A 19,962-nucleotide genomic window follows, 5' to 3' on the forward strand; every position below is an offset into this window, starting at 1 on the left:
TTTAATTACGATGTCAGTGAATAGCTAAGCCTGAATCTAGATGGCAGAATATAGAGCCATAGAAAACTACAGCACATGAAAAGGCCCTTTGGCCCATCTAGTCCATGCTGAGCCAATTGAACCGTCCAGAGACCATGACCTGCATTCGGACCTTAGCCCTCCATACCCCTCCATCCACGTACCTATCCAAACTTCTTTCAAACATTCCAATTGAACCCACATCCACCACTTCCGCTGGCAGCTCGTTCCACACTCACACAACTTTCTGAGTGAAGAAGTTTCCCCTCAAGTTCCCCTTAAACATTTCACCTTTTACCCTTAGCCCAGATCTCTAGTTGTAGTCTCACCCAACCTCAGTGATAAAAGCCTGCTTGCATTTACCATTGAGATACCGCTTATAATTTTGTATACCTCTGTCAAATCTCCCCTGATTCTCCTATGCTCTAGGAATAAGTTCCTAACCTATTCAAATTTTTCCTGCAGGTCAGGTCCTCAAGTTCCAGCAATATCCTTATAAGTTTTCTCTGTACGTCAAATGATCTTTTCTCAAATAGAGCAAGGTGCTCTTGTGTAAGAAGATAAGATGTATTGGTGTTTTCTTGGACTTCCACCTCTATAATGTGCTCTTTTATGACATAGAAATTGATTTCCCAAGCTTCCAGTAATTTCTCTTCCCTCTCTCTTCTCTTTCTTTTCCATTCCCCATTCTGGCTCTCCTCACCCTTTTCTTCTCCTCACCTATCCATCACCTCCTTCTGGCTTCCTTCCTCCTTCCCTTTCTCCCAACGTCCACTCTCCTCTCCTATCAGTTTCCTTCTTCGTCAGCTCTTTATCTCTTCCTCCTATCACCTCCCAGCTCCTTAATTCATACACCCACCTTCCCCCTTGCCTGGGCTCACCTATATTCTGCCAGCTGGTGCTCCTCCCTCTACCTTCTTATGCTGGCTTCTGCTCCCTTCCCTTCCAGTCTTACTGAAGGGTTTTGTCCTGAAATGTCGACTGTTTATTCCCTTCCATAGAAGCTGCCTGACCTGTGGAGTTCCTCCAGCATTTTGTGTGTGTTGCTGACAATAATGTATTGCATTATTTTGATTCACTTTGGGTGAATTGGGTCTGAAATGCATGCGTAAAATTGACAATTCATTTCCCAGCTGTTATGTCCATAAGGCACAAGACATAGGGACAGAATTAGGACATTTGGTCTACTTGACCATTCCATCATGGCTGATTTAAACCCCATTCTCCTGCCTTCTTTCCGTAACCTTTGACACACTTACTGATAAAGAACTAATCAACCTCTGCTTTAAATACACCCAATGACCTGACCTCCACAGCTGCCTGTGGCAATGAATTCCACAGATTCGCCGCCATCTGGCTAAAAAAATTTCTCCTCTTCTCTGCTCTAAAGGAACGTCCTTGTATTCTGGGGTTGTGCCCTCTGGTCCTAGATTCCTCCACCATAGGAAACATCCTTTCCATATCCACTCTGTCTAGGCCTTTCCATATTCAACAAGGTTCAATGAGATTTCCCCCCCCCCCCCACCATTCTTCTAAACTCCAGCGAGTACAGGCCCAGGGCCATCAGGCGTTTCTCAGTGGTTACATCTGTTGAGGTTGTGGTTCAGACTTATTTGTTTTTAGGTTTGTAGGGATGGTTTTCCTGAGCAGAAGAGGGAGTTGGAGGTCAGGTCAGGGTTTTGGGGTGAAGGAGAGTTGAAGCTTGGGGGAAGTAAATGAAGAGGTCAGTGGCAGGTGCCGGTAGTTGGGGTGCTCCCTGATCGAAGACCAGGGACCAGGGACACTGTGAGTGTACGCCGGGTTGGCATGTGCCAAGGATAAAGGCCAGCACTCCACCTGGTCAACGACCACGGTCGCCAGGCCCTGTGGACGACAGCTGGTGACTCTCCCGGTTGGACGAGTCGGGCATGCTGTGTTGCTGTTTGAGTGTGTGGTGACGCATGCGGGCAGCTCCCAGCACATCGTTGGGTTGTGTTGGCTGTTAACACAAACAACACATTTCACTGCATGTTTCAATACTGTATACACTATTCAGTGGCCACTTTATTAGTTACCTCCAGTACCTAGTAAAGTGGCCACTGCGTGTACATGATTGGTCTGCTGCCGTAGCCCATTCACTTCAAGGCTCGATGAGTTGTTACGTCCAGAGTTGCTGTTCTGCACACAATTGTTGTAACATGTGGTTGTGTGAGTTACTGTCACCTTCCTGTCAACTCGAACCAGTCTGGCAATTTTCCTCTGATCTCTCTCATAACATGGCGTTAAGTGACTGAAGGTCACTGGATTTTTTTCTTTTTGTTTTTTTGTACCATTCTCAATAAACTCTCGAGCATGTTGTGCATGAAAATCACTGGAGGTGAGAGTTTATATATATAAGATACTCAAACCACCCCATCTGGCACCAAAAATCAGTCCATGGTCAATTCCCTTCGATCATATTTCTTCCCCCGCTCTGATGTTTGGTCTGAACAACAACTGATCCTCTTGACAATGTCTGCATGCTTGTATGCATTGACTTGCTGCCTCATGATTGGCTGATTAGATGTTTGCATTAACGAGCAGGTGTAGCTGATAAAGTAGCCACTGAGTGTGCATGTGATAAAGAGATGAATCTGAATTTGAAAACTTCACAGACCCCCAGCACTTGTGCAAGTCTACAGCAAGTGAAAGTGACAAGGCCCCATTGATTTCAGTACACAGCAACAGTTGCAATTTGAGTGGAAGGCAATTTTCTCTATTAAATGTATTTAATCACTTCGTGTTTTAATTGCTTTTTATGCAGTTAATACCCCCAGCTGCTATTGTGGGATTTGAATTGTCTTTCAAATTATTTGTCTGGGTACCTGGAACACTAGTTCAATTACACCATGCTATCATAGTCATCTCCTACCATCATTTATTCTAGCAGGAAGCATTGTGGTTTGGTACGGCAACTGTTCTGTCTAAGGCTGCAAGCAACTGTGGAGAGGGTGAATATGGCATTGTCCGTCACGTACATCAATCTCCTCTCCATTAATTCTGTCTACACTTCCACTGCTTCAGGAAAATCGAGAACATTATCAACAACCCCAGCTGCCCCAGACGTGCTCTCTTCTCCCTTCTCTAATTGGGCAGAAGGTGCAAAAGCTTGGGAGCATGTACCACTGGACTCAAGGACAGCCCTTACCCCTACCATTATTGAGTGGTTCTGTTACAAGGATCTACCCCTTAGTATAATGATCAGAGAGGCAAAGAGAGAATCTGTAATTAGCAAAAAATACCTTTATTGTCTCAATGGAAGAACGCATGAATTCACACAACTGAACAGCTGTGTGCACAGTTTTTCTGGCCCTCCACGAACGGCCAAAAATAGAAAAGGTAATACCTGTAAAAGGAGCCTCTGCTGGCCATGTATTCCTCCGATCTCCACATGTCTGTGGGGTCCTCCACATGTCTAATGGTGGGTCTCCAGAGAGTTATTGCTGTCAGAGCACTCGAAGCTTTTATTTTCATTCCTTGCCTTTCAGTGCAATTGGCTACGGATTATCCGACTGACATTTAACATCTTATTGCGTCTGGTCCAAGCCAGCAGTCATTTATTGCCATTCTTCCACAAGTGACAACTGGTAGTTTATTTCTCTTTGTTCTCTTTGACTCCGGATCAAACCGGTAACCAGGTCGAATCACTCAAGGCAGACAGAGATCACACCATTCACAAACCTGCATGTTACATTATTATCAAAGAACACCTTACAAATAACTTCTTATTTGGGAATGATCGCTAGTCCAACACATTACCTGAAACATCATTGTGTCTACTTTAAAGCACTGATCAAGCCAAGCAACTTCAGTTCACAAAATGGAGGATGCAGAGCAGCTTTGCAAAATGGCAGCCTCCATTTCCTTCAAGCACATGGCAAGAACGAAGACCATTGGTTTGTCTACTTCCGCAGTCCTTGATTCATTGAAATTCACTGACCGTAGTTCTTTCTGGCCAACTGTTCCTAGTACAATTATGTAGATGACCTCACAATCTACCTCGTTATGTCTTTGTACTTTGTTTTTTGTCTGCACTGCACTTTCTCTGTGACTGTTACACTTTATTATTGCACTGTTGTTGTTTCACCTTGTACAACCTCAATGCACTGTTGTAATGAATTTATCTGTATGAAAAGTGTGCATTCAAGTTTTTCACTTATTGACTGACTGGCAGGAGGCAAAGAGGAAGCAAGGAGTCTGCAGGAGGATTTAGACAGATTAGGAGAATAAGCAAAGAAGTGGTAGATGGAATATAGTGTCAGAAGTGTAGGGTCATGGGCTTTGGTAGAAAGAATAATGACATAGATTATTTTCTAAATGGGGAGAGATCTCAAAAATCAGAGAGGCAAAGGGACTTGGGAGTCTTCATGTAGGATTCTCTAAAGGTTAACTGGCAGATTGAGTCAAAGTGAAAGAAGGCAAATACACTGTTAGCATTCATTTTGAGAGAACTAGAATATAAAAGCAAGGATGTAATGCTTAGGCTTTATAAGGCTTTGGTCAGACCACACTTAGAGAACTGTGAGCAGTTTTGGCCCCTTCTCTAAGAAAAGATGTTCTGGCATTGGAGAGAGTCCAGAGGAGGTTCATGAGAATGATTTCAGCAATGAAGGGATTAACATATGAGCAGCGCTTGATGGCTCTGGGCCTGTACTTGCTAAACTTTAGAAGAATTGGAGGGAGTGATCTCATTGAAACCTATTGAACATTGATAGACCTAGATAGAGTGGATGTGGAGAGGTTGTTTCCTGTAGTGGGTGAGTTAAGGTCCAGAGGAAACAGCTCAGAATAGAAGAACATCCCTTTAGAACAGAATTGAAAAGGAACTTCTTTAGCCAGAGGGTGATGAATCTGTGGAATTCATTGCCACAGACAACTGTGCAGACCAAATCATTAAGTATACTTAAAGCAGAGGTTGATAGGTTCTTGATAAGTCAGGATGTCAAAAGTTATGAGGACAAAGCAAGAGAAGGGGTTGAAAGGGGTAATAAATCAGCCATGATGGAATAGCAGTGCAGACTTGATTGGATAAGTGGCTAAGTTCTGCTGCTATGTCTTATGGTCTTAATCTGATCAACCTTTCTAGTTAGCTCCCCCCACTGTCCTCTATCTATTGCCTCAGTCACAGCACTGTAAACACTTTAAGCCACTTTTTATAATGCCTATAATATTGTAAATACATGCTGGTGTTTTTGTAATTATGCACATTTTATTCCATATCAATACTTTAACCTCCAACTTTATTTTTATATGATTCTCTATAATTGTCGAATGTTGCTGTTTTTGTTCCATGTCGTGCCAACACCCCACAGCAAATTACTAATACATGTGAACGTACACTCAGTAGCCACTTAATTAGATACCTGATGTGCCTAATAAAGTGGACAGTGAATGTATGCTTGTGGTCCTCTGCGGTAGCCCATTCACTCCAAGGTTTGACGTGTTGTGCATGCAGAGATGTTCTTCTGCAAACCACAGTTGTAACGTGTGGTTATTTGAGTTACTGTCACCTTCCCATCAGTTTGAACCTGCCTGGCCATTCTCCTACCACGTCCCTCATTAACGAGGCGTTTTTGCCCACAGAACTGCTGCTCACTGGACTTTTTTTGTTGTTTTTGTTTTTTGCACCATTTTCTGTAAACTCCAGAAAAATCCCAAGAGATCAGCAGTTTCTAAACCACCCCATCTGGCACCAACCATCATTCCATGGTCAATGTCACTTGGATCACATTTCTTCCCCATTCTGATGTTTGGTCTGAACAACAACTGAACCTCTTGACCATGTCTGCATGCTTTTGTGTAATGAGTTGCTGCCACATGATTGGCTGATTAGATATTTGCATTAATGTACAGGTGTAGCTAATAAAGTGGCCAATGAGTATATTTGGTGAATAAAGTTGATCCTTAATCCTTAAAAAATCCCTTTGGCCCATCCGACCAAGGTTTCTATTTATCCACATTTGGCCAATATCCTTCTAAACTTTTGCTGTCTATACAGCTGTTCAAGTGTCTTTTAAACATTGTTAATGTACTTGCATCAAGCACTACCTCTAGCAGCTTGCTATATATGTAAGGAACATGTTCCGGGTGTCTATCCAGTGAGAGGAAGGAAGAAATAATTCCAACATTCCGGGCCGAGATCCTTCATCAGTCCATGGATGCTGCTCGACCGGAGCTCCTCCAGCATTTTATGTGCGTGTTACTCTGGATTTCCAGCATAGCAGAGTCACTTGCGTTGCTGATTTTACTTTAGATTTTAAGCATTTGGATCTGTATCTTTGATTACTCTGAAATTATTTCGATGCAGAGAGCTGTTATGGATCGTTATTTACCACCTCGTTATGTTTTATTCCAGGTTACAGAGAAGGCTTCCTGTGGAAACGAGGGCGTGACAACGGTCAGTTCTTAAGCAGGAAGTTCATTTTATCCGAGCGGGAAGGTGTCCTGAAGTATTTTAACAAACACGATGTAAGTTCACAAGTTGACCGCCTGTGGGGGTCGAAAAGCCCTTGTCAGTAGCATGATGAAACATTAAGTTAGTTGGGGCGCCATGGTGACATAGCGATGAGCGCGACACTGTTACAGCTCGGGCCATTGGAGTTTGGAGTTCGATTCCAGCATGGCCTGTGTGGAGTTTGTACGTTCGCCCCATGACCGCGTGGGTTTCCTCCGGGTGCTCCGGTTTCCTCCCACAATCTGAAGATGTATTGCTAACATAGGCTAAGTTCAAAGTTTGAAGAATATTTATTATCAAAGCATGTATACATTATACAGCCTTGAGTTTTGTCCCCTAACAGGCGCCATGAAACAAAAATGTTTTCATGAAGCAAAGTACGCAGCAGTCCCTAATGTCCCCCTGATGCAGTAATCTTGCTCTGAGGTCTTTAGTTTTATTTTCCAGGGACTGCACATTCTTTAGCAGGGTTGTCGGAGTGAGGGTCTAAAGCCTGTATGTTTCAATCTTACTTGCCGCCCAGCACACTTTCCTCATTTCCTTTTTCTTAAAGGGGAACTGCACTTGCGACCTGAGTCTGCAGTCTGGGTTCCAGTGATTTTGAGAACATCATAATCAGCTCAAAAGCTTGCACCTAGGGATCTCATTGAGACCCAGCAAATATTGAAAGGCCAGGATAGACTGGACACAGAGACAATGTTTCCAGTAGTGGGAGAGTTCCAGAACCCGAAGATGCAGCTTGAAAGCACAAGCCTGTCCCTTTAGAAGAGACATGAGCAAGAATTTTTTAACCAGAGGTTGGTGAATCTGTGGAATTCATTGCCACAGATGTCTGGAAGCCAAGTCATTTAGGTATATTTAAAGCAGAAGTTGATAGGTTCTTGATAGGTAACATAATGCATTGTGGGTCATATGCAAAAGTTTGTAAACGTTAAAACTAATAGAAAAGAAAACACGGAGCTGGGAATAACTCGTGTGCAATCTTAGTTTTACTTTAAGTGAGACGCAAGTATGACTCGGTAGCATCATGATGCAAACCTCTTACATACTTTTCCTTATAGTCCGTAATGCATTATGTAAACAACAAAGAATATGTTTACAATATTACTTAAATATTACTGAAATATTAAATACACGAGGAAGCTGGCAAGAGAATGGTGGTTGAAAGGTAAAATAAATCAGCCATGATCGAACAGTACAGCAGGCTTGATGGGCTGAATAGCCTGAATTTGCTCCTATGTGTTTTGGTTTAGTTGTGAAATTTATTTTCAAATAATTAATCTGGAATAAAATGCGACATTTAGCAATGGTGACCCAGAATAAATCCATCTGGTGCACTGGCAGTCTTTCAAGAAGGAAATTTGAAGTTTTTACCTGGTCCTTACCTTTGAGATCCACCTCCAGGTCCATGGTACTGTGGCTGACCCGACGTACCTTCTGAAATTGTCCAACAAGCCGTTCAGTGGAAACTAAATCTTCAGTGAGGTTATTACCCCTCAACCATCAGTCTCCTGAATCAGTATGGATAACCTCACTCACCTCAACACTGAACTGATTCCATAACCTACAGGCTCACTTTCGAGGGCTCCACAACTCAAGTTTATTTACTTCTTTCTTTCTTTCTTTTTTTGTCTTGTAATTGTACGATTTGCCTTTTATGTAGATCGGCTGTCGATCTTTGTGTGTAGTTTCTCATTGATTCTGTTGGCCTACTGTGAATGCCGGCACGAAACCGAGTTTCAGAGTAGTGTATGGTCCGTCTTTAAGGACCCCCATCACCTAGGTCATGCCACGTTCTCATTGTTACCATCAGGAAGGAGGTGCAGGAACCTGAAGACACACACTCAATGATTCAGGGACAGCTTCTTCCCCTCTGCCATCTGATCTCTGAATGGAGATTGAACCCGTGAACACCACCTCACTACTTTTTTTATTTATAGTTTTGCACGACTTATTCAATTTAACTACATATATGTATATAACTGTAATTCATGTTTTTTCTATTATTATGTATTGCATTGTACTGCTGCTGCAAAGACAACAAATTTTACAGCATATGCCAGTGATATTAAACCTGATGCTGACATAAAGTATGTGTACTTTGTTAATGAATTTATTTTGAACTTGTCTTGAAGAATGAAGATAAAGCATAGTCATGGAGAGAGAGAGAAAGATATGGAAATGGGTCTTTTGCCCACTATGTCTCTGCTGATCAAGATCTGCCCCTTTTACACTAATTCGACTCTCACTTAATTTCCCCCTCCATTTTCATTAACTCCTCTCCACGTACCATCCTCCCTGATTCCCATCACTCACCTGCATTTGACTGATAACGGATCCAGGTGAATCCCAACATATTGATGCATTTTGCAAAGGGGGCGCGATGCCAGCTATATTTCATTAGGGGTTTGAGGAGGAATGCTATGTCACGAAGACACTTGCACATTTCTACATATGTACACAGTGGCTGCATTCTGACTGGCTGCATCACTCTCTGGTATCAAGGGCCCGTTGCACAGGATCGGAAAAAGCTGCAGAAGGTTGTAAACTCAGCCAGCTCCATCGTGGCACGAGCTGCCCCAGCATCCAGGACACCTTTAAAGACAATGCCTCAGAAAGGTGACGTCCATCATTAAGGACCCTGATCATCCCCTTCTCATTGCTAGTAATAAGGAGGAGTTCATGAGTCTGAAGATTCACACTCAACATTTTAGGACCAGCTTCTTCTCCTCCACCATCAGGTTTCTGAATGGAAAATGAACCCATGAACATTTTCCCCTCTCCTTTTGCACTACCTATAACCATATAACAATTACAGCACAGAAACAGGCCATCTCGGCCCTTCTAGTCCGTGCTATTGAATTTATTTTTTATATATACTTATTTCTATTCATTTATATCTGCATTTGCACAGTTTGTTGTTCATTGATCCTGTTTACAGTTACTGTTCTATAGATTTGCTGAGTATGCCTGCAGGAAAATGAATATCAGGGCTTTTTGTGGTGATAGGTACTGTGATAAATTTTACTTTGAACTTCAAACTTGATTGTAATTTATAGTTTTTTATTATGTATTATAATGTACTGTTGCTGCAAAATAAAATTCACGCACACAGTATGCCAGCGATATTAAATTTGATTTTGATTCTGATTCTTAAGAATCTCGGCCAGAAATGTAAACTATTAACCTCCGTCCATAGATGGTTTGAGACCTGCTGAGTTCCTCCAGCGTTATGTATGTGTGTGGCTCAACATTTTCCACCATCTACGGAATCTCTTTCAGTGCCAGACCCAGGATTTAAATTATGCACTTTATAAATAAGTACAAGTTACTAATAGGGCACATTACATTTTTATGGGACTAGGCAGGATTATAGTCTGGCACAGAGTAGATGGGCCAAAGAGCCTGTTCCTGTGCTACGAGGGGTGATTGATAAGTTTGTGGCCTAAGGTAGAAGGAGTCAATTTTAGAAAACCTAGCACATTTATTTTTCAACATAGTCCCCTCCTACATTTACACACTTAGTCCAGCAGTCGTGGAGCATACGGATCTTGGACCTCCAGAAAGTGTCCACAGCAGGGGTGATTGATAAGTTCGTGCCCTGAGGTAGTAGGAGATGAGTTATACAGCTCTCGTTACATGCACATGCAGTTCAACTCTTTGAGTGATTATGCAGAAAGTTTGAAGTTAATAACTCATCTCCTTCTACTTTAGGCCATGAACTTATCCATCACCCCTGATGAGTTATTAGCTTCAAACTTTCTGCATAATCACTCAAAGAGTTGAACTGCATGTGCATGTAACGAGAGCTGTATAACTCATCTCCTTCTCCCTTAGGCCATGAACATATCAACCACCCCTGCTGTGGACATTTTCTGGAGGTCCAAGATCTGTACGCTCCACGACCGCTGGAATAAGTGTGTAAATGTAGGAGGGGACTAGGTTGAAAAATAAATGTGCTAGGTTTTCTAAAATGGACTCCTTCTACCTTAGGCCACAAACTTATCAATCACCCCTCGTATAGTGCGCTATGACTATGACAGTATTAAGTATTTGGGTGGGAGGGGTATGGAAGACTATGGTCCAAGTGCAGGTTGATGGGACTAGGCTGCAAAATAGTTTGGTACAGACTAGATGGGCCGAAGGGCCTGTTTCTGTGCTGTAGTGTATTGCCGTGTTCTATACCTGATCACACTCTCGAGCAGAAAGCCAACTCTTGGTTAGAGTTTGCAGAGAATTATGTGGCTGTTCCAGAGCAAGCAGGATTGGAGACGATTTTGAACCTGTGCCCAGTGTCTCAGACTCAGAGGGTGTAGAAATCCCTCCTGTTTTGCATGCACTGGGCAGTTTCATTGCTGAATCCTGTTCCTGAAACGTAAACAATAGCAAGCTGCAAGCATTTTTATGTTTGTTGTATGTACAAGATACACAAATTCCTTCCCCTCCATTTTTGCATCTCCCTGTGATAAGGAGTTTATTTGCCTGCAAGCCCTAACTGGACTCACCTGTGCCATTGAACCTGGAAGCCAGGCATTCATTTGTAGAGGAGGATCAAAAATACTGCAAGTAGTCACAGATATACAGCACAGAAACAGGCCCTTTGGCCCAAAGAATAGCCGAGCAGAGTCGATGGGCTGAATGGCCTAATTCTGCTCCTTTGCCTTATGGTCCAACTCATTCATTCCAACCAAGGTGTCTGTTGAGCTAGTCCTATTTACCTGTATTTGATCCACAACCCTCAGAGTACACCTTGTCATTCTAGGGGACCGCTCCAATTGTCTTGCCACAACAGGAAAGAAGCTGTCCTTGACCCTGGTGGTACGTGCTTGCTGACTTTTACATCCTTTTTCCCAATGGGTGAAGGTAGAAGGTCCAGATTATACTGGCTGCTTTACTGAGGCAGTGGGAAGTATGGACAGTCCGTGAATTGGAGGCTGGTTTCCTTGACATGCTGAGCCACGTTCACAACTCTCTGCAATTTCTCACAGTCATGTGCAGAACATCTGCCCTACCAAGCCCTTAGTTTATCGTGGATTCTATTGTATTTCTTTAAATTCTTGTAAATGGCTGTTAGAAAATAAGTCCCAAGGTAATATATGGTATACATACGTATTTTGATAATAAATTTACTTTGAACTTTGCTGCATCCAGGTAGAAACACTTTCTATGGCCTACCAATGAAAATTGGAAAGAAGTGGTGCATTATTTTTGAATGCAAATGTTTAATTTTAAAAATAATTGAATCTAAGAAGGTTTCAGGCTGAGACCCTTCATCAGGATTGCTGCAGTGTGTCCTGATGAAGGGTCTTGGTCTGAAATGCTGACTGTTTATTCATTTCGATAGAGGCTGCTTCTCCTGCTGAGTTCCTCCAGCATTTTGTGTGTGTGTTGCTCTGGATTTCCAGCATCTGCAAGAATCTCCTGTGTTCAGGAATATGGGAAAGTCTGTTCAACCCCAGCACGAGTGTGTCAGATTTTAGATGTTCTGTGAATCTGTGCTGAACTTCTTTATTTTATCTGTCCTTCAGGCAAAAGAACCAAAAGCCATTCTAAGGCTGGAACAGATCAATGCCACCTTCCAGCCAACAAAAATAGGGAATCCAAATGGATTGCAAATTACATATTTAAAAGACAACAGCACGAGGAACATATTTGTCTATCATGAGGATGGAAAGGTAGGCTAATGGAATTATGCAAATAAAATAATTATAGTCGTGATACAAGTAGTCTGAAATTATATTTATGCTCAGCTTCAAGTGGACTTTCATAACCACAAAAAATTCCGAGGAAGCAACACTTTCGAAAAATTTGCTGTCCGGTGAAATTTTAAAACAGATCCAGGGGCAGCACGGTAGCAAAGTGGTTTGCGTAACCGTATTGCCGCGCCAGTGACCTGGGTTCAATTCCGCCTTTATCTGTGAGGAGTTTTTACGTTCTCCCCATAATCATGAGTGTTTCCTCCGGGTGCTCCAGTTTCCTCCCACAGTCCAAAGATGTACATTTAGGGTTAGTAAGCTCTAAGTTGTTTCGTTGGTGTCGGAAGTGTGGCAACATTTGCGGGCGGCTGTTCGTACATTTCTCACTGATGCAAATAATGCATTTCACTGTATGTTTCAATGTGCATGTAACATATAAAGCTAATCTTTATCTCTGTACGGTGAGCACTTTACTGTTTACATTGCATGCATTTTGAATTATATTTTATTAACTTATTTATGTTAATAATTTGTTGTGTGTTCTGTGGGTGGAATATGATTAGTGGGTACACCATGATCCGGAAGAACACTGCTTTGTTTGGTTGTGTGGTATGTACAATCAGATGACAATAAACTTGAACTTCATATTGGCTGTTTCCTTTTTTTGTAATTTATTTTTTTATTGAATTTCATCATCAAACAAACATTTCCACAAGATGTATTTCCACTAGCTGTGTGATATGCAAAGAATTGATCTGAGACGACACAGTAGTATAGCAAATAGAGTAACCGTATAACAATTACAGCATGGAAAAAGGCCATCTCGGCCCTTCTAGTCCGTGCCGAACTCTTACCCTATCCTAGTCCCACCAACCTGCACTCAGCCCACAACCCTCCATTCCTTTCCTGTCCATATATCTATCCAATTTAACTTTAAACGACAACATTGAACCTGCCTCAACCACTTCTGCTGGAAGCTCATTCCACACAGCTACCACTCTCTGAGTAAAGAAGTTCCCCCTCATGTTACCCCTAAACTTTTGTCCTCTAATGCTCAACCCATGTCCTTTTGTTTGAATCTTCCCCTCTCTCAATGGAAAAAGTCTAACCACGTCAACTCTATCAATCCCCCTCATAATTTTAAATACCTCTATCAAGTCCCCCCTCAACCTTCTACGGTTGTAGTGCCAGTGAGTCAGTTCAATACTGCTGCTGTCCAGTAAGGAGTTTGTACGTTCTCCCCTTGACTGAGTGGTTTTCCTCCGGGTGCTCTGGTTTCCTCCCACATACAGGTTAGTTGGTCACATGGGCTCAGGCGTACTGGGTCTGTTACTATGCTGTATCTCAAAATGCTAAATACAAGAATTTATGGAGGTATTTTTGCAGGGAGCTGTTAGAATATGAACGCTGCTGATAGATTTTTTTCTGTGATCTAATTGTCAATTTTTTGACATATTTTCTTTTCTTGCTGGCAGTTTGATGTTTATTTTTAGAAGCTTTTTGTATGGTGCATGGCTCCGGGGTTGAACACCTAATGGTTTTTTTTCTCACTTTTCCTGCTTAGTAGGTTTTTTTTGTTATCACAAATCTTTTTTCAATCTTTAAGATAATGTCTTTTTTTGAGACATTGTAAGTGTTGTTACTTCAATGTACTCATGTTATTTCTTTTGTATAATATAACAATAAAAAGATTTGAAAAGGAAGAATATGAACACGCTTTTTATTTTGAAATTGTGTTGCTGGGATTTTTGTAAATAGTCGGTAAGTGTGGATTGTGTAGTGAATGTGGGTGGGAATCCTCATCTGTGTCCACGTCCACATCTTCAGAACTGTCATATTTTCTGCAGGATTAGTCAGAGACACAACTAGCAAATTTTCCAGGAAGAAGCATCAATCAGGTCAGGTTTTAGTCAATAAGAACAGCATTGGTCAATATACCAGCTGCTAACCTCCAGCGGTATGGCAAATACTAGCTTGAACTTACAGCAGTCCTTTGACATAGTTTTAGCTCTGCAAATTGCACCTCTGCCCCGACCAGCAACGAGCTGCCTTCTGAGCCACAGCGGACTTCCAGATAGAAACAAAACCTGGAACCGGAACCATTTTCATTGTTGGGAATGCACCCTGCATTCTCCAAATCTTTTTAGTAACGTTCCAAGTATTAACAAGAAGTAAACTAGCTCTTGCCACATTTCCCTGATAGTTTTCAAGTTCAAATTCAAGTTTATTGCCTTCAAACATATAAGCGTATACAGCTAAAAGAAACAATGTTCCTCAGGGACCAAATCATATCAAGTTTAATTGGCATTCATGGATACAACCTCGGGGGCCAAGGTGCAAAAACAAATGCACATTCACAGTAACAAGAAAGGGAAAAATAGAACATAGTCACTTAAGAAAACAGATTTTTAGTCCAAGTCCTGCAAGTTGATGACTCCAGGCAGTCCAGCCTGTAATTCTACCAATCCAACACTGGAGGACAGCACCAATGGGAGAGGCCATCCCCAACCGAGCCCTGGCAACATACTACAACACAAGCCCGTTGCTTGGGGCCTAGTCCTTGCTACAACCGAGGCAACACTGCTGCCTCTCTGCCTGTCTCACCACCAACCAAGGGAAACAGGCCTACATCAATCAGTGTCCAACAGGATCCTGCAATCGCAAAAGAAACATCCAAGACAGTCACTCACGGTTTCGCTATATGCCACCTTTGCGCCAACTTGAAGGCACCAGCTCCAGTGCCACCGAGTAGCAGGTAGCGACATGGTCTGCACCCAGGTTAGCTCTTCCAAACTGAATCTGGCTCCCCCAGCAGCCCGACAACCTGTCTCAAATCCCTCAGCCGATGGTCTGACTCGAATCCCTCGCCCAGTGCACAACACAGTACATATATCACATACAGCACATAAAAGAATAGGAACAGATAATAGTGTATTCTGTGGATCTACAAAGTGCATATGCAACATATAGTTAAATATACAACAGTATATTTATAGTTACTAGCACTGTCATGAATAATGTGTACTGGGAGGTAACAGGGTGTTCAGAAGTCTCACAGCCCAGGGAGAGAAGCTGTTACCCAGACGATCTGTCCTTGTTCTTATACTGCGATATCTCCTGCCTGATGGTAGGAGGTCAAAGAGACTGTGGGACAGATGGGAGGGGTTCTTGACAATGTTGAGGGCTCTGTGAATGTTCTGCACCTTGAAACAACGACTTGTGATTTTCCAAAACCTCGAAGATCCAAATGAGTTGTGCAATCCTGAACCACCAGGTTCAGGAACATTTATTACCATACAACCATCAGGCTCCTGAATCACTCACCTCAACTCTGAACTGACTCCACAACCTACAGACTCACTTTCAAGGACTCTACAACTCACGTTCTCGTCTTCTCTTTGCACATTGGTTATTTTATTATTTTATTTTTTAATTTATTCATTTACGGGATGTGGGTGTCGCCAGCTAAACCAGCATTCATTGCCCATCCCTAGTTACCCTTGAGAAGGTGGCGTTGAGCTGCCTTCTTGACGCGCTGCAGTCCCCGAGGTGTAGGTACACCCACAGTGCTGTTAGGGGAGTCCATGATTTTGACCCAGTGACAATGAAGGAACGGTGATATGTTTCTAAGTCAGGATGGTGAGTGACTTGAAGGGGGATTTCCAAGGGGTGGTGTTCCCAGGTATCAGCTGTTCTCATCCTTCTGGATGGTAGTGGTCATGGGTCTGGAAGGGGCTGCTTTAGGAACTCTGATGTGTTATTGCAGTGCTCTTGTAGATAGTACAGACTGCTGCAACAGTCTGTCGATGGTGGAGAGATTGGATACTTGTGGAAGGGGTGACAATACGTCTCTGTGGTTTTTCATTGAGTCCATTGTATTTGTCTTTTCTACTGTTAATCCTTGCAAGAAAATGAATCTCAGGGTACTATGTAGTTACATCCACATACTTCGATAATAAATTTTGTTTGAACTTTGTTATTTGTTTTTTTATTATTTGCATGGTATGTCTTTTGTGGTTGTTTGTCACCAAACTCCATAGAGAGTGCAGTATGCTGACGACTGTGCTCTTGTGGCCCATACTCCGGAGGATCTTCAGACTGTCCTTGCTGTGGCGGTGAGAGCGTACAGCAGGATGGGGCTGACTGTCAATACCACCAAGACAGAAGTGGTTTGCCAATGGAGTACCAGTGTCCCACCCACTCTACCTACCTTCACTGTTGGTGATGAAAAGCTGTCAGTAGTGCCATCTTTCAAATATCTGGGGAGCATTCTCTCTGGGGATAGTGGCATTGACAACGACATCCTGAGCCGCATTAAACAGGCATCAGCTGCCTTTGGGAGACTTTGGCGTAGAGTCTTTCAGAACAGGAGCCTTTGTCCCTCCACAAAGGTCGCCGTATACCAAGCGGTCTGTGTCACCACCCTCCTTTATAGCTGTGAAGCTTGGGTAACCTACAGCCGTCACATCAAGTCCGTGGAACGCTTCCACATAAGCTGCCTCCAGCACATCCTGGGAATTACCTGGCGCGAGCGGGTGCCTCACACTGAAATACTTGTAAAGACCAACCGCAGGAGTATTGAGGCCATGATCGCCCAGCGCCAGCTGCAGTGGCTGGGGCATGTGATAAGGATGCCCCCATGTCGGCTACCCCGCAGAGTGTTATACGGCCAGCTACCTCATGGTCGACGCTCAGCTGGAGGGCCGAAGAAGTGCTGTAAGGATCAGATGAAAAATGCTTTAAGGAAGTGCAGGACAGACCCGAGGACCTGGAGGATGTTGCTGCTGACCGTACTACGTGGCGACAGCTGTGTAGGGATGGGGTTCATGTTCTGGAGATGGAAAGAACAACCAGAAGACAGCAGAAGAGAGCCAGGAGAAATGCAGCCACGGTTGCCACCACTACCACATATACATGTCCCACCTGCAATAGAGCTTGTGGGACCAGGATAGGACAGTATAGTCATCAAAGATCTCACCGTTAAAGGAGTGGACGTTGTCATCGGATTTCGATGGACAACCGAAGAAGATGGATAGTTTTCATAAATCCTATCGTATTTCTTTATTTTCCTGTAACTACCTGCAAGAGAAAAAGAATCTCGAGATAGTATATGGTGACATTCATATGTTGATAATAAATTTATGTTGAGCTTCACTATCTTATTTGATGTCCTGCTCTGTCAAAACCAACTCTATCAGATACTCAGCGCAGTAGTTTTCCTGACCAGCAGAGTTGCACAGTTGGTTTAATGTATGAGGACGTTTGATGGTTCTGGGCCTGTACTCGCTGGAGTTTAGAAGAATGAGGGAGATTGTCATTGAAACATCGAATATTGAAGGACCTAGATAGAGTGGACATGGGAGGATGTTTCCAATAGAACTGAACTTTATTGCCATTGCTCAAGACAATGAGAATACAGTGCTACTCCAGTCCATGCAAAACAGATCTCTACAAAGCACGCAGTGCGGCTTAATTTTTTAAATTCCCATATATACATGCAACAAGTGACTTTCATAGTCCATGACGTTTAATGGCTGTTGGCAAACTGCGGCATAGTATTATTCAGCTGCACAACAGCCTTCGGAAGAAGCTGTTTTTCAGACTTACTGTCTTGGCTAAGATGTTTCTGTGTCTCCTACCAGATGATCAGACAGTGTCTGGAACGGGATGGGTCTTTAATGATGCTATAAGTGCCGCAGGCTCTGAGAGTTGTAGGTTCAGTAGTCCAGTAGTTAAGTCCCAATGATGTGCTGTGCCATCCTAAGCACCCATTGGAGATAACAAGGACCAAACGGCGCAATATCAGAATAGAGGGATGACCCTTTAGAACAGAGATGAGGAATTTCTTTAGCCAGCGGTTGGTGAATCTGTGGAACTCATTGCCACAGACGGCTGTGAGAGCCCAGTCATTTGGGTATATTTAAAGCAGAGATTGATAGGTTCTTGATTAGTCAAAGCATCAAAGATTATGGGGAGAAGTCGGGAGAATGGGGTTGAGAGAGATAATAAATCACCTATGATAGAACAGCGGAGCAGACTGGATGGGCTGAATGGCCTAATTCTGCTTGTATGTCTCATGGTCTTTTGTTTGACTGCCTTGCTTATTATGAGCTAAAAATGGTTGTGCTTTCCTTTCCCTGATAGGAGATTGTTGACTGGTTCAACGCAATCCGAGCAGCGCGCTTCCATTACTTACAAGTGGCATTCCCAGGAGCCAGTGATGCTGATGTAAGTTTTTTGTTTAATTTATTCCCTGAAGTCTAGTTCACTGTCATCTGCACAAGTACATGTATGCACAGGTGTGATGAGAAACTCTCTTGCAGCAGCTTCACAGGGACAGGTACCCAACATTCCCAAGAGAAGCATAAATTAACAAAATAAATTGCACAAAATTGTACACAGAACAAAAAAGTCTATTCTAGTGCAAAGTGGTCATAAAATACTGCTATACTTAAACCTTCACTTAGTGATCCTACCTTTTCTCTTTGGAGGAATAAAGGAATTTATTCCTTTATGGATTTGTTTCAAGAAGGCTGATTGATGTCCTTTGAGAAATTAGTAACTAAATACTCTCTCTCGTACTCACACTTTTTGCAATATCTTCAGGTTAGACATTTTTTACAAGAATATTTAAGTAATTTTCCATATATACAAGATTCTAACCTGTTAGACATTATTTTAAAATGAACTCTTTAGTGAAAGGTTTTATTGGGAAAATTTATAATTTACTATTACAACAGGATAATTATCCTCTATTTAAGATTAAGCAAGATTGGGAAAGAGAGTTTAACATGACCTTGATAACAGAGGATTGGTTGCGAATTTTGAAGTTGGTTAACTCTTCAATTTGCGCTAGTCATTCTTTAATTCAATTTAAAATTGTACATCGTTATTATTTGACAAAGGAGAGACTGTCTAAAATATTTCCTAATGTTAATAGTCAGTGTGATAGATGTAAAACTGAGATAGCTACATTGACACATATGTTTTGGTCGTGTTCTGTATTGAAACAGTTTTGGAAATCTATTTTTTCTACAATTTCTAAAGCTTTAAAAATTAATTTAAAACCTAATAAATTGACAGTTTTGTTTGGTATAATTCCTCAATATATTCACGGTATTTCTATATCAGACCAACATGTAATTGCATTTGTTACATTATTGGCCAGAAGGGCTATTTTATCAAAATGGAAAGATGCCTCTGCTCCCACTTTGATACAATGGTTCTCTCAGGTGATGCTATGTCTTAGTCTGGACATAAGTCGAACTTTTGATCCTCGATTTGACTTTGAGAAAAGGTGGGGCTCTTTTGCCTGCTACTATCATTTGATTTGAGTTAATTAAGATGGTCCCCATCTGATTCTTGGGTAAATGGATTTGGTTGGCAGATTAATGTCTTTTTTTTATGGAAGCTTGTATGGCGTATAGCTCCGGGGTTGTGCTCCAAATGGGTTTTTTTCCTCGTTTTTTTTTGTTAGCTGGGTTTTTTTGTTTTAGTTAGTAGGGGTTCTTTTTTCCTTCTTTTTCCCAAAAAAAATAGCTTTAACATTTTATTTTTTAAAAATTATTATTATTGATATACTGTTTAGCTTGATTAATAGTTTGACTCTTATTATACATATTGATATATTGACTTGATTATTTTAATGTATTTTTGTTGTTGGCGATTTTCAATAATAATTAATAAAAAGATTTTAAAATGAAAATGAAAATATTGCTATGCTGAGACAGTGATTAGAGTGATTCAAGAGCCAAGTGGTTGGGAGGGAAGTAGACG

General features: G+C 42.0%; 1 protein-coding gene across 1 annotated transcript in view; it reads left to right on the forward strand.

Annotated features, from left to right (window-relative positions):
- The window catches only part of LOC140203179 (arf-GAP with dual PH domain-containing protein 1-like), a 211,154-nt gene that overhangs the window by 172,909 nt on the left and 18,283 nt on the right, over positions 1 to 19,962 (forward strand). The window contains exons 5-7 of the mRNA XM_072269091.1: positions 6,392 to 6,504; positions 12,019 to 12,165; positions 18,331 to 18,414. Coding sequence (XP_072125192.1) covers positions 6,392 to 6,504; positions 12,019 to 12,165; positions 18,331 to 18,414 — 344 coding nt within the window. The remainder of the gene's footprint in view (positions 1 to 6,391; positions 6,505 to 12,018; positions 12,166 to 18,330; positions 18,415 to 19,962) is intronic.

Source organism: Mobula birostris, chromosome 9, assembly GCF_030028105.1.
Source record: "Mobula birostris isolate sMobBir1 chromosome 9, sMobBir1.hap1, whole genome shotgun sequence".
NCBI classification, from domain to species: domain Eukaryota; kingdom Metazoa; phylum Chordata; class Chondrichthyes; order Myliobatiformes; family Myliobatidae; genus Mobula; species Mobula birostris.